General features: G+C 46.3%; 6 protein-coding genes across 6 annotated transcripts; 5 read left to right on the top strand and 1 right to left on the bottom strand.

Moving 5' to 3' along the window:
• Window positions 1-274: 274 nt before the first annotated feature.
• Window positions 275-993, top strand: BCKDHB_0 (2-oxoisovalerate dehydrogenase subunit beta, mitochondrial; the record flags this gene model as incomplete). Its single annotated transcript, XM_031151081.1, has 2 exons — window positions 275-301; window positions 460-993. The coding sequence occupies 2 exons, from the start codon at window positions 275-277 to the stop codon at window positions 991-993; spliced, it is 561 nt and encodes a 186-aa protein (XP_031003756.1).
• Window positions 994-1,093: 100 nt separating this feature from the next.
• Window positions 1,094-1,688, top strand: BCKDHB_1 (2-oxoisovalerate dehydrogenase subunit beta, mitochondrial; the record flags this gene model as incomplete). Its single annotated transcript, XM_031151080.1, has 2 exons — window positions 1,094-1,601; window positions 1,651-1,688. The coding sequence occupies 2 exons, from the start codon at window positions 1,094-1,096 to the stop codon at window positions 1,686-1,688; spliced, it is 546 nt and encodes a 181-aa protein (XP_031003757.1).
• Window positions 1,689-2,269: 581 nt separating this feature from the next.
• On the top strand, window positions 2,270-3,393 carry fac-1 (F-actin-capping protein subunit alpha; the record flags this gene model as incomplete). The annotated part of the gene is made up of 6 exons (XM_031151079.1): window positions 2,270-2,326; window positions 2,385-2,564; window positions 2,620-2,709; window positions 2,757-2,809; window positions 2,860-2,997; window positions 3,045-3,393. 6 exons carry the CDS (start codon window positions 2,270-2,272, stop codon window positions 3,391-3,393), a joined length of 867 nt encoding a protein of 288 aa, XP_031003747.1.
• Window positions 3,394-4,077: 684 nt separating this feature from the next.
• On the top strand, window positions 4,078-4,818 carry B23L21.190 (putative cytochrome b5; the record flags this gene model as incomplete). The annotated part of the gene is made up of 3 exons (XM_031151078.1): window positions 4,078-4,190; window positions 4,470-4,596; window positions 4,660-4,818. 3 exons carry the CDS (start codon window positions 4,078-4,080, stop codon window positions 4,816-4,818), a joined length of 399 nt encoding a protein of 132 aa, XP_031003746.1.
• A 687-nt stretch (window positions 4,819-5,505) lies between these two features.
• On the bottom strand, window positions 5,506-6,132 carry YBR062C (putative RING finger protein; the record flags this gene model as incomplete). The annotated part of the gene is made up of 2 exons (XM_031151077.1): window positions 5,506-6,059; window positions 6,114-6,132. 2 exons carry the CDS (start codon window positions 6,130-6,132, stop codon window positions 5,506-5,508), a joined length of 573 nt encoding a protein of 190 aa, XP_031003743.1.
• An 893-nt stretch (window positions 6,133-7,025) lies between these two features.
• Window positions 7,026-8,696, top strand: LHYA1_G006136 (putative transporter; the record flags this gene model as incomplete). Its single annotated transcript, XM_031151076.1, has 1 exon — window positions 7,026-8,696. The coding sequence occupies one exon, from the start codon at window positions 7,026-7,028 to the stop codon at window positions 8,694-8,696; it is 1,671 nt and encodes a 556-aa protein (XP_031003742.1).
• Window positions 8,697-12,743: the final 4,047 nt, after the last annotated feature.

Raw genomic sequence — 12,743 nt, 5'->3', positions numbered from 1 at the left:
TAGATGCATCCACTTGAATTTACTTTCAACCGTTGGCAGGGCAATTATCGCCGAGTCGATATCTTAGAAAGCGATCCACCATGTGGATGCGTACGGACGAATGTCCCAGCGTAGATAGATTTTGAGACCGCCAAGTTTTATCGTTTCACAATAGTCCATTGTAAATAATTCAGAGCCCTTCCTTTTTTTCTTTTTCCCTTTTTCCCTTTTTCCCTTTCCTTTTTCGAAATTTGCATGAGAGTTAAAATGCTCATATTCTAGCTTCACAGATAAGATGGCGGGGGCGGGTAGTATCGGCTATGTATGACCTTCTAACACCCCCTCAATTCGACCTACAACTATCAACCATGAATACCTTCTTATATTCTGTTGTGCGACCTACACAGCATGCAGTCAACAGCTAGAATGTATGGACGAGGGATAACCTCCTCAAAATTTCCTTTCAACAATGTTTTGAAGACACAAACACACCGTCTCTACTCAACACTTCCTCCAAATGCCCGCCTGAACATCTCCACAGACTACGCTACAACCCCGCTCCTCGCCCACAGTTCCCAATCTGCTCTACAGAACCCTGAACTCTCTCCCGAAGTACGGAATGGAACTACAAAGCGAATGAACCTCTTTCAATCGATCAACGATGCTCTCTCCCTTTCTCTGGCTGAGGACGATTCGGTTATCCTCTTCGGCGAAGATGTTGCTTTCGGTGGGGTCTTTCGATGCAGTATGAAGCTTGCGGAGAACTATGGGAGTGAGAGAGTTTTCAATACACCATTGAGTGAACAGGGTATTGTAGGATTTGCGATTGGTGCTGCTGCGGAAGGGATGAAGGCTGTGGCTGAAATTCAGTTTGCGGATTATGTGTATCCGGCTTTTGATCAATTGGTTAATGAAGCTGCGAAGTTCAGATATAGGGATGGTACTGAGGGGAGACATGTTGGAGGACTGACGGTTCGGATGCCTTGTGGTGGTGTCGGGCATGGAGCTCTGTGAGTCTATGCGATATTATACGCGGACGTCACTAATGGTACATAGATATCATTCTCAGTCTCCCGAAAGTCTGTTCACACACATCCCGGGTCTACGAGTCATAATGCCTAGATCTCCCATCCAAGCTAAGGGCTTGCTACTTTCCGCGATAGCAAGTGGCGATCCTTGTGTTTTCATGGAACCAAAAGCCTTGTATCGAGCTGCAGTTGAACAGGTTCCAACTGCTTTGTACACCCTTCCATTATCAAAGGCCGAAATCTTGAAGGAAGGAAAGAATCTCACTATTGTTTCTTACGGCCACCCTCTTTACACCTGCAGCGCAGCCATCGAGAAGGCAGAGAAAGATTTCGGCATCAGCATAGAGCTGATTGACCTTCGGACGGTATATCCTTGGGACAAAGAATGTGTGCTGAAGAGTGTACAAAAGACCGGCAGGTGCCTGGTGGTCCATGAGAGCATGGTCAACGCTGGCATAGGAGCTGAAGTCGCCGCGAGTATTCAGGAGGATAAAGAGACTTTTCTCCGACTTGAAGCACCTGTGATGAGGGTGGCTGGGTGGAGTATACATATGGGATTATTGTTTGAGAGGTTTAATATCCCAGATGTTGCGAGTAAGTGTTGAAAGAGACGCGCGAAAAACGAATAACTAACTTTGAATAGGGGTGTATGATAAAATTAAGAAGGCGATAGAGTATTGAACTAGGTAAGCATTGTTCAGAGATTAGATAGCCTAGCTATCACAACACATAACAAACAAAGCATTTTGGAAAAGTCAGAACTTATTGCATTGGATAGGCGAATGACTGCAGTGTGAAGTTGTAGCACTATGATACCTTCTAAAATGAGTGGCTTCACTGCCACCTCTCCGCAAGCTTAAAAATAATATCCTCTTCACATTGGCAATAGATTTACGATCTGCGACTCGGCGTAGAACTTCTTAATATAATGTAAATAGCAACCCCTCCCTGCTGCCATTTATTAGCCACGCCACGAGTTATTACAATGATTCCAGGCTGCACCACCCTACCAAACAAGCCTTAGAACATAATGTCCATAACAAGTCAAGACTCTAATTAACACTTTGTGCTAGTGATTAAGAAAATGGTAATTATGGTCACGTGAATTAAGCCACATCGCAGTTTCAGCCACAATCGAGGGGTTTAAGCTTTAGAAGGTACACGCATTGGGCTTGTCTCATTCCTCAGGATCGCAGCAGAAGCTCATACCGGAGCTTCACGAAGTAGTCGCGAAGTGTATTTCCCTTTTCAATTTCTTTGCAATGGCGTCCCCATTAGCCACAGTCTCCTCATTTGTGGAAGGAGCCCCTCCAGGAGAGGTAAGTCAACAAACGATCTACGGGAAAAGGCACCGACTGATCTCTTTCTAGCTTGCAGATGTTATTGCCGGTACTACTTCCTCCTGCGATCCTCGAACTCGTTACTGAAGATAGTTGCCTAGACATCAAAGCTCTTACAATCGATACCCCTAGTCTTGCCTCTCAGCTTGGACCCGCATTCGAGAAATACAATGAGGAACAGTTCGCAACTGTCAAGCTGCCTGGAAGCAGCCAAAGTGTCGGTTCTCTTTCGCGGGGCTGTGGAATAGAAGGGTGCTGATAGAATACAACAGGTCATAGTCAGCTCGTACAATTCTCTCGGAGACGGAAAATACTACGATGTTGAGAGCTCATCCAGCTTCGTTTTCGATCACAGCACACAGGTATATGCCCAGGGCTTGCGATGGTATATAGCTGCTGATAAGACCAGAAAGCAAGCGGCGTCCAAAGCCATGTTTTAGAAAGCAGCCAGTCAGATCTTGTGTGCGTTTAATGACAATATACAGCATGACCGAAGCTAATAAGTCCGACAGGAAATCCCTTCTAAAGAGCCTCAGCACCCACGTCAAAGAACACTATCCCAGTGCCTCATATGGTGTATATCCTATTGAAGATGACTCTAAGATTGCCGCAGTGGTGGTTGCCAACAAATACAGCCCGAACAACTTCTGGTGAGCCGGGCCTTAACAAAAACACGCTTCATAGCTGATACAAGCAGGAACGGCCGTTGGCGTTCACTCTATATCTTCTCGCCCTCATCTTCATCTCTCACTGGTAGCATCAAAGTCGACGTACACTACTACGAAGACGGAAACGTTCGACTCTTAACCACGAAGCCAGTTTCAGCGTCAGTGTCCTTGGCATCTGCCAGCACAATCATCAGGGAAATCACGATTGCGGAAAAGAAGTATCAAGAGGAGATCAACAAGGGTTTTAATAACCTGAGTGAGGGGGCCTTCAAGGGGTTGAGGAGGCAATTACCAATCACTAGGCAAAAGATTGAGTGGGACAAGATTGCGGGGTATAGACTGGGGCAAGATATAGGAGGCGGGAGTTCAAAACGGTAAACGAGTGCGAAGCTGCAGTAGTAGAGTAGTTAGGTGTTTCTACAAATAACATGGGTGGAGTTCTAAACCAAAGGTTGTTATACGTATCACACGGAGTCGGATGCTCTCATTTTCCGGGGTGGTGCAGCAAATGCGATGCATTGGTATATACAGGGTTGGGCTTTTCGGTGTACTGTACGAGGAAACATCGGAGCCAGGAGATTCCGAATGCTTCGTGGTAGTTCAGTTCCTCATAAGATAAAAAAGATAGGGACTTACTACAACTAGGATTAAAATTCTTCGATGTTTGTCTACTACCTGAAAATAGCAATATCGAGCGGGGATTGAGTTAAGGTTAAGGCTCAGCTTATTATTCCAAAGTAGGAAATAAAATAGCTTCCTGATTTGTGACAAGTAGCCAATAGTAAAGGAGTGTCTTTTGCTGACCTGACAAGTGGAGCTAGTGTTAACCCGCGGCATAGATTCGGACTGAAAGCTCTCCTCGGGATATCCTTCAACAGATTGATTGTAAATTCGTCTCGATTCCCACCAACGTTACATACAGCCTCCAGTCTCCCAATTGTCCACCGCCACCCATCAGTCTCTTCCAACCCACGCACGTCTGTGATTGTGCTTTAGACGCCATCTTCGATACCCTTACGATTCGGAATTGCCGAAAGGAGATAAAGATTCCAGGCCGCCGCCATGTCTGCAGAACTCACCTACGCTCAAGTCGCTGAGCATGCGAGCAAGAAGGATCTCTACTTGGTGATCCACGATAAGGTCTACAACTCCAGCAGTTTCGTTGATGAGCATCCGTAAGTCTATATTTCGTCTTTGGGGTGGCAATACAACAGGTGGGCAGGCAGATACGGCCACCTTTCGTGGCGGTCGGAGAAGTTCTTGAGGATAGCAAACGTACCTGCGTGTGTTTGATAGCATCTGTGAATGGATAATTGCCTATTGCGAGAGCTGCGGGCCAAGCTGTCGACAACGACACCTTGTGGAAATGGCCCCCTTATGCATCCCATTCCTACGCCTTATTTCTCTCCACCTCAAGGAAATCCATTAGAGGACCTTAATTAACCTACTTGCAGTGGCGGAGAAGAAGTTCTTCTAGATGTTGGTGGACTAGACGCAACCGAGGCATTCGAAGATGTCGGACACAGCGACGAGGCACGAGAGATCTTGGACGGTCTGTTGATCGGAACCTTGAAGCGCCAGGTAATACCACCCCATATGAATCATAGCCTCTGAAACCAAAATACTAATCACCATTCTGTTTAGCCGGGAGACCCAAAGCCCAAGGCAGCAGCCACGACCACTACCTCATCGACACAATCAGGTACCGGATTGGGGGTTGGTCTCTACGCTATCATTCTTCTCGGTGGTGCTGCGGCTTTCGGTGCATACAAGTACATTGAGAGCCAGCAGAGCAAGGCTTAAGGTGGGAGAACGTGAGAGGGGAGGGAATGGTTTTTTTTCATAAAGATGCTGGTTAGTATAACGACGCACATTTGCTGCATTTTCTCGGTATGCTCTTAATAGAGCTCGCCTTTCATTGCCCATCTTTCAACATTGGGCTCAGTGACGCCGTGTGACTGCCTGCAACAAACTAGTGTGGGGTTGGACTATTTCTGTTCGGAAATGTTTCACTGAGATAGATCATGCAAATACAAAGCTATATGAAAGATGGCATAAGAGATGTGAGAGTTATAAACTTTGTCTATCGTCTCACTACAACTCAGGGCCCTCTAGAGCGGCTCATCCGTAATGTTCAGACAAGATAATGGGCCTGATACGCTTATCGAGGCATTGGAATATTCTACATATACGCATTGCTAGTTCAGGGTAACAAGACGATTTCCACATGCCGATTTGGCTGTCGTCGACTAGGTAGCAGACTTGAGAGATTCTAGGCGGCTCGACATTGTCAATGGAAGGAGGCAAGCTCACAACCTCAAGGCAAACATTTGGAAGGTCATATTCCAAATGACATACTATGGTATTCATCTCATATCTGAGAGAGTATCATCTACAAGCTCCAACTACCAATCATCTCATTTACCCAGAAATACTTCCCAAACGCCATGCTCATGCTAGATAAATCCACACCCCACCCCCTCACTTCCCCTAAGCATACATCCCACCATCATCCTCTTCCTCATCATCCTCAACCGGCTTGGGAACCTCTTTCTTCTTCATCAATTCCTTCCGATCCAACGGACACGTCCCCTGCATCCTCAACCAAGGCCCCACACAATCCAGATCAAACCGGTGCGTCTTATGACACGGCAACTGCACCACAAGCGGGTACTCATCATCCAAGAACGCCTCTCCACAAATCGGACACGTATCAGTCTTCTTCAACAGCTTCTTCGGCACCCGATCCAGCTCATCCAGATACGACTGCGGCACTCCAGCGGCCTTCTCTGGGGGGTGCTCGATTTGCATTTCAATTGCGGAGATTAGTTCTGTCAGGAGCGCTTGGTTGGACTCGGTGGGTGCGGAGAGCCGGAGCGTGGTCAGTTGGTCTTGGAGGAGGCGCTCGGCGGCGCTCACTTCCACGGGGGTGGGCTGGGCATGCGGGTTTGTGGTTTCGATTTGGGAGAGTTGGGCGAAGAAGGAGGACATTGAAGGGCGTCGAGTGGGTTTCGTGGTTGTGCTGGGCTTTATGCCATGTTCAACTGAATGGTGTTAGAGGGGTAGTAGAAGTTTGAGGAGGAGGGGTAGGTAGGTACCTTCATAGGGGCTTGCCATAATAGTAGATAGACTTTGAATATTGGTATCTGGGGGGTGAGGATCCCGAGGTTTATCTCAAAGGTTCAATTGAGGAGGACAAACATCAATTGCTTGTGGAAGTGCTAAATGTCAAAGGATGTTCTTAACTATCTACCTAGGTAGAAGCACATACGAAGCTCGCTTAAAACGTACAAGGCTGAGCGAGGCTGCAATTTGAAACGTCAAACCTTGATCAAATAAATGTCTTCTCTCCGTAATCAATATTCACTACTTCGAGCCTCACTCCCGCAAAGCATCGGCATAGCCTCTTACATATTAGGTGAGAACAGACAAAATATCTCTGTACCGTGGCTCTGCTCAAAGGGCCGAAGCAGCTTCTCCAGCTTTGCTTTCCCATTTGCAAATTGCGAGCTGCAATGCAGGCAAGCTATGATATGGCGGTCAGTCCAGATATTCTTATAATGCCGGTGGGTCTCAAGAGGTTCCAACCCCAGACTCCCTATAGCAGGCAAGCAAGATGACACTTGATGCTTTTGGCAATCGGAGATCATCGTCAACCTCCGAAAAGGCGCGCCTCCCGAGAGTGGAGTTCTCGCGGAGGTCCGCTCTCAACGCCTTTCAAAGATGAAACTAACCGTAAAAACGGTATCATGAGCTTTAGTCTGCATACATCATCACAGAAAACATGGTACCAGTGAATCTGATAGGGTGTTTGCCAAAAGGGTGCGAATTAGGGCCATGTATCCGCGTCTATGAATCAGACTAAGAAAATCCTCTTTTATCTCATCACAGAAGCCATTTTTACTTCCACTCTTGGCACATGTTTCTCTCCAAGCTGATCACTTCATTGCATTGTCGGTTGTTACGTTAGCGAGGTCATTTTGCGTTATTACTGCGTTTGCATTTTTGATATGTCTGCCAACGAACTAGTCAGGATCGATACGAACATCCTGCCAAAAGCCAAGCTCGTTGTCGTCTTTTGTGGTCTTGCTTTTGCTCTTCTCATCAGCTACATAGATCAAAATTCCATCGGTATTGCATTGCCTACAATCGGCAAAGACCTCAACTGCGCAACAACAATTGCTTGGGCTGGAACCTCAAGCTTGATTGCAAATACAGTCTTCCAAGTTCTCTATGGAAGGCTCTCAGACATCATTGGAAGAAAGGTCGTCTTCATTTCTGCTGTGGGCTGCTTAGCTCTGGGGGATATTCTATGCTCGTTTGCAAAGACTGGACCGCAATTGTATGCCTTTAGGGGCATATCAGGAGTTGGCAATGGAGGAATTGCGGCGCTGTCTATGATGATAGTCAGTGACATTGTAACACTTGAAAATAGGGGAAAGTACCAGGGCATTCTCGGCAGTTGCGTTGGACTCGGCAATGCCATTGGACCTTTTATGGCCGGTGGTTTTGTTGAAAAATCGACATGGCGAGGATTATTCTGGGTTACCTGCCCAATGTCTGTACTCTCTGGAGGCATGATTGCCCTCACTTTACCGCCGAGCAAAGTACATGGCGATATGAAGGCGAAGGTCAAATCGATTGATTACTACGGGATTGCGTCAAGTTCGGTGGCCATTCTACTGCTTCTCATCCCGATCTCAGGGGGTGGCACATACTTCGAATGGAGCAGTCCAATGGTCATTTCCATGCTTACTCTAGGGAGCATTTCGATGGTTCTCTTCATTATCGTCGAGTGGAAGTTCGCAGTCATGCCTATGATGCCTTTACACATCTTCAAAATTCCAGCTGTGTGCGCCATCATGGTCCAAAATTTCCTGTTCGGAATCGTGTATTACTCGCACCTATACTACCTTCCTATCTACTATCAAAACGTCAGGCAGTTTTCGCCAATACTCTCGGCTGCACTTACACTCCCTTTCGTGGCCGCGCAGTCTACAATGTCGATTCTCACGGGGCAATATGTCTCCCGCTTGAAGAGATATGGTGAAATCATCTGGGGAGGATATTTCCTGTGGACTCTGGGGGTGGGTCTGATTCTCCTGCTAGACAGGACTACTCCCAGGTGGCAAATAACCATTATTCTACTCCTTGAAGGATCCGGGGTTGGAGGGGTATTCCAACCCACCTTGGTTGCCGCCCAAGCACACTCTTTGAAGAGAGATCGCGCAGTAGTCATAGGTGTTCGAAACTTCAGCAGATCACTTGGTGGAGCTCTGGGATTGGCAATCTCTTCGGCATTATTCTCAAACGTCTTGAAGGCATCTCTCAACTCAATATCAACGCCTTTGCCAGCAGGGTACAAGTCCGGACTCTTAGCGGCGATATTGAAGATACCAGACGTGACGAATCTGACCCCCGTACAGAAGACTGGAGTTTTAGATGCGTTTATGGATGCCTCCAGAGCGGTCTTCATTCTTTGGGTGCCACTCATAGGAGTTTGTCTAGCTTTGTGTGTGTTTATCAAGGACAAGGGTCTTCAAAGGGCAGAAGAGAAGCAGCAGGCATCTGAACTGATTGCTAGTGAGAATGGAGGTAATGGAGAGAGTGACCTGGAGATGCAGCCTCCACGAACTGATTCAATTGACGAGAAGGCAAAGAACGAGATAAAAATCAAATGAGATGCTATACTTGGGGCATTATACTAGAAGCTATACATCCCAGCAAAGTTCATGTCAATAATCCTGACAATCAAGCAAGGTTTCGAAAGACTCCAAGGAATAAAGTTCCGTTTTGAGTACCCACCAGGTCGGTACTTTACCCAGATCCACATCTTCAACTTCTCTCACCGTGTATTGACTTTAACGATCTTCCAGAATAAATAAGTGTTTCTAGAGCGGAGTTAAAAGTGTGCAGAGTCGTTTTTTTTATGCATGGAATGACATTGTATTTCCTCCACGAGAGCTTCTCTTGCTATTTTAGGAACATGTCGGTCGCATGCAGTAGCCTGGGGCCGAAAGTCAGACCCGTGCGGAGGCAATTACTGGCGGAAGGAACCGCAGACTTTATTACAAATACCATAAGGATTGTCAGAAGAGTAGATAGAGTCATGTCAGATACCATAGCAATGAATAGTCATAAGCTGGGGAGCTAGCTAAGAGTTGGAAAGATACTCTTGATAAGACACATGGCAAATCATCTCACGTGTAGCAGCATGCACTTCTACAAAGTATGGCAAAAAGAAATGCAAAGCAAAAGGCAAAAAAGCCGACATGATGTTTCATTTACACGATAATGGACTTTACGACTGGTAAACCGAACATTTCAAGTATAGTGTTTCGGTATATATCTTAACTACTTGTACAGCAGGGCCGTACAACACTATATCCACGTATCATAAACACTATTATAAATCAAACGTCAGGTGTAAACCCAACCCACTCCCGTTTCCAGAAGGAATGGGGTTTTTATTGAAAGAAATTGCTTATTTCAATCTTTACATACTGTATTGAATTTTTATGCCGTCCCTTCCCGTCCACCATGGTCTTCCTCATCTGCTGTATTTATGGTGGCTTTTACATCTTACCCCCACGGTATCACTTGTTAAAGAAGATCTTGACGGTATTGGGGGATTTTCAGGGCATCTTGGCCAAGCGATCAAAAGCCGCAGGGCTGTGGCGAAGTTTAACTTAACACATGTTTCCTTCAGTAAATATGTTTTAGGTCAAAAATAAATGTTTTCAGGCATGGCTTTACGTGAGTGGAACCAGCCTGTGCATATTATTGTCGTTTGGCCTTGAATATTTTGGAATAGTAGATTGACTTGTTGTGCTAATAGCGTTGACGAAAAAGAAAAGCGCGATTGACCTCAAATCGGCTTATTCCTCTGTAAATCCGACTGTACTTGCCAACCATTAATTTATTTCAAACCTCCAAATTTCTATTGTAACTTTTTTCCCCCTAAGATTCGTTTTCTGGGCTCAGGATTCGCGTAGCAAAACAATGGCCCCTGAATCCTTCGACCCGACAGTTTGGATAGCGGCTGAGTGCATACGCCGTATAAGGTGAGACACAGCCTCGTTGGAGAATTGAAACATAAATACTACACCAACAATGCAGGACACTGCATAGAAGTAGCAAGCTTGCATTCAAAGGATTTGCTAAGCCCTATAAATGCTGGAGGCAAAGTTGAAAGATCCGGGGCCAGCGTTCGGAACCTGCTTACTTTGGGAGGTGAGCCGGCAATCTAACACGCAGGATTTTCTGGACGCGTTTGAGTGTCCACTCGTGCCTTGTGTTGATCACTCAGCCTTGTGAGGATGGTTCCCAGGGTAGGTTCTATTGTTTCTGTCGTTTCTACTGTACATATGTGCCGTGTTTGGGGTACAATACCTATGCTTGCCCCCAAGATGTCGAAGCTAGCAGTCCGATTGTTTTTTCTCTACTCGTTCGTCCTAAGTTCCTATTCTTAATCACTCAAGATCAGAAATTGCAGGTCAATTATGTTCTCTCTGGGTTCGGCAGCACTGGTTCTCTTAGTTCTATGTAGCCTCATCGATGCGAGTATCGACAAATCGGGGGTCTCGCTTCGAGATATCCCAAGAATCAATTCTCCAAAATTGACTGCAATTTCAGTTCGGGCGAACCTGCGAAAAAGAGAAGATGATTTAAAACCAAAGTATCAATGCGAACACCACTATGCCGACCGTAGGTTTTGTCCATTCGAGCCAAGAAACCCACCTTGACACATTTGATAGATGCATCTGTTCTGGACGGAGGAAGGACCAGGATTGCAAAGACGTCAATGGAGTACAGACTTCCAGCACTCATTCTGGAAGATATCGAGATGAATCTAAAGGACATCCAGTGCTTCGACTCTACCATCAAGGTTGAATTCGCTGAGGTCCATATGTTCGATGCCGCGCGAGACTCTTGGGATAGCATCTCAGAGTTCTTGATTATCGCTTCTCATTTTGGGTGCAATGAAGATGGCGAACGCTCTCCATACCTGTATGTATTCCTCTTGAGATATCATAGACCGATTTTCTGAGACCAACAGGGTATCCGAGGTCCACTATGACCATGAAACATTGACAGCGGCGTTTGTTGTCCGACGGATCCAGTGGAAAGAATCATATAAATCCATGACTGTGAAATTTGGCATGAGCTATGATCAGTATGGAGAAGATTCTCTCCGAGTTCACGAGGGTCTTCGTCGTCGACGAGCAGCGGCATCATCTCCCACCTCACAGACAGCCGCATCAACATCCACTCCAAATGCAAATTCTTCTATCCACGCCGATGTCGGGTTTCAGGTGCCCTCAAACCAAGCAATATTTACCCTATCCAATACGTGAGTAACACTCTACTGTAGGAAGGATTGTATTAATGAATCTTACAGGGTGGGCACAGTGACCGACTCAGCAACCGTCAAGTGCAGTAATTGTTCCGTTAGTGGAACGATAGATATTGTAGAGGGAGAATTTACCGTCAGCAACTCCACAACTGATGGTGGAAAAGCGATAGATTTCATCAATACAGGATTCTTCAGAGCTGTAGCGAACAATTTGGGTGCACATGTTGAACTCGATACGACTCTGTCCTTGTCAACTACCCAATCCTTCAACAAGATACTGACGAGTATTGGACTGCCTGGCTTTGAGGTTAGCATTTGACTGTCTCATGCAGCCTAGAATCATCTAACTCCGAGAGCATAGATTCCAGGAATCGCAACAATTGGCCCATTCTTTCGACCAGTAATAACGGGAAGTCTTGAAATCAAAGGAGCAATAGATTTTACGTACGGGTTTGATCTGAAAGTATGTTCTCTTCATCCCTTTAGCAGAAGCTGAAGCTCAGACATTTGACTAGGTGCCCGATAACTCGTCAATCCTCTTAAACGTTGGACAATTAAACGAGTCCTCTTCTCAAGGCTTCAATAATGCTCAGATATCCGCAATTCCCCTTAGTGCTTCATCGCCCTCAATCTCCCTTACGCTCGGCATCGGTCTTCACGCCGAGCTGGATCTGGGAATCGATATTTTAAGTGGCGATGGGAGTAAGTCACATTTTTGAAATAACGTCTCCTGCTGTGAAAATCCTAGGAGTTGTTGAGTCTAGATTGTGTTGAGAGTCGACTGCTCTGAAACATCGCCTCAACTCCCGTGGAATCTTATACCTACCCCCACAACTTGCTAAATCACATAATGCTGACTCCGAGATCTTGCTTTGCAGGTATGACTGCCGGAGCATTCATCGATCTCCCTGCTTTGAAAATCACGATAGCGAATCTCGCAGGTGTAAATAAGCAGTGTGAGCCGATCACCAACATCACGAGTGTTGACGAGCTCCTCTCGCACGCCTTCCAAAATCTCACACACATCGTCCCAGAAGCGAACATCAAAGTGGGGTTACAAGTAGGAGGCGGTTTATCTGTGCCAGAACTCAACTTGGCTGCGTCCGTCGGGAGTCAAACAGTACTTGCCGGGACTAGCTATAGCATGCCGACGGCCTGTTTAAGCTTTGACGGCTCGAAGAAGGCTTTTGTTTCGCCGACTGTAACTTCTTCAACGACAAATTCTGTAGAGACCGGAGCTGGAGCTGCTTCCACAGGGGATGCTAAGTCTAGAGGAGGGGAGAAAGCAAAAAGCAGTGGAGGGAGGACAAAAGAAAATCCCCTTGCGGGGGAAACTGCGATCTGGTGGACAGGGATTATGTTGACGAGTGTG

Source organism: Lachnellula hyalina (genome assembly GCF_007821495.1).
Source record: "Lachnellula hyalina strain CBS 185.66 chromosome Unknown contig00111, whole genome shotgun sequence".
Classification (NCBI taxonomy): Eukaryota; Fungi; Ascomycota; class Leotiomycetes; order Helotiales; family Lachnaceae; genus Lachnellula; species Lachnellula hyalina.
The sequence above is the reverse complement of the archived record's forward strand: the minus strand, read 5'-3'. Positions and strand labels throughout refer to the sequence as shown.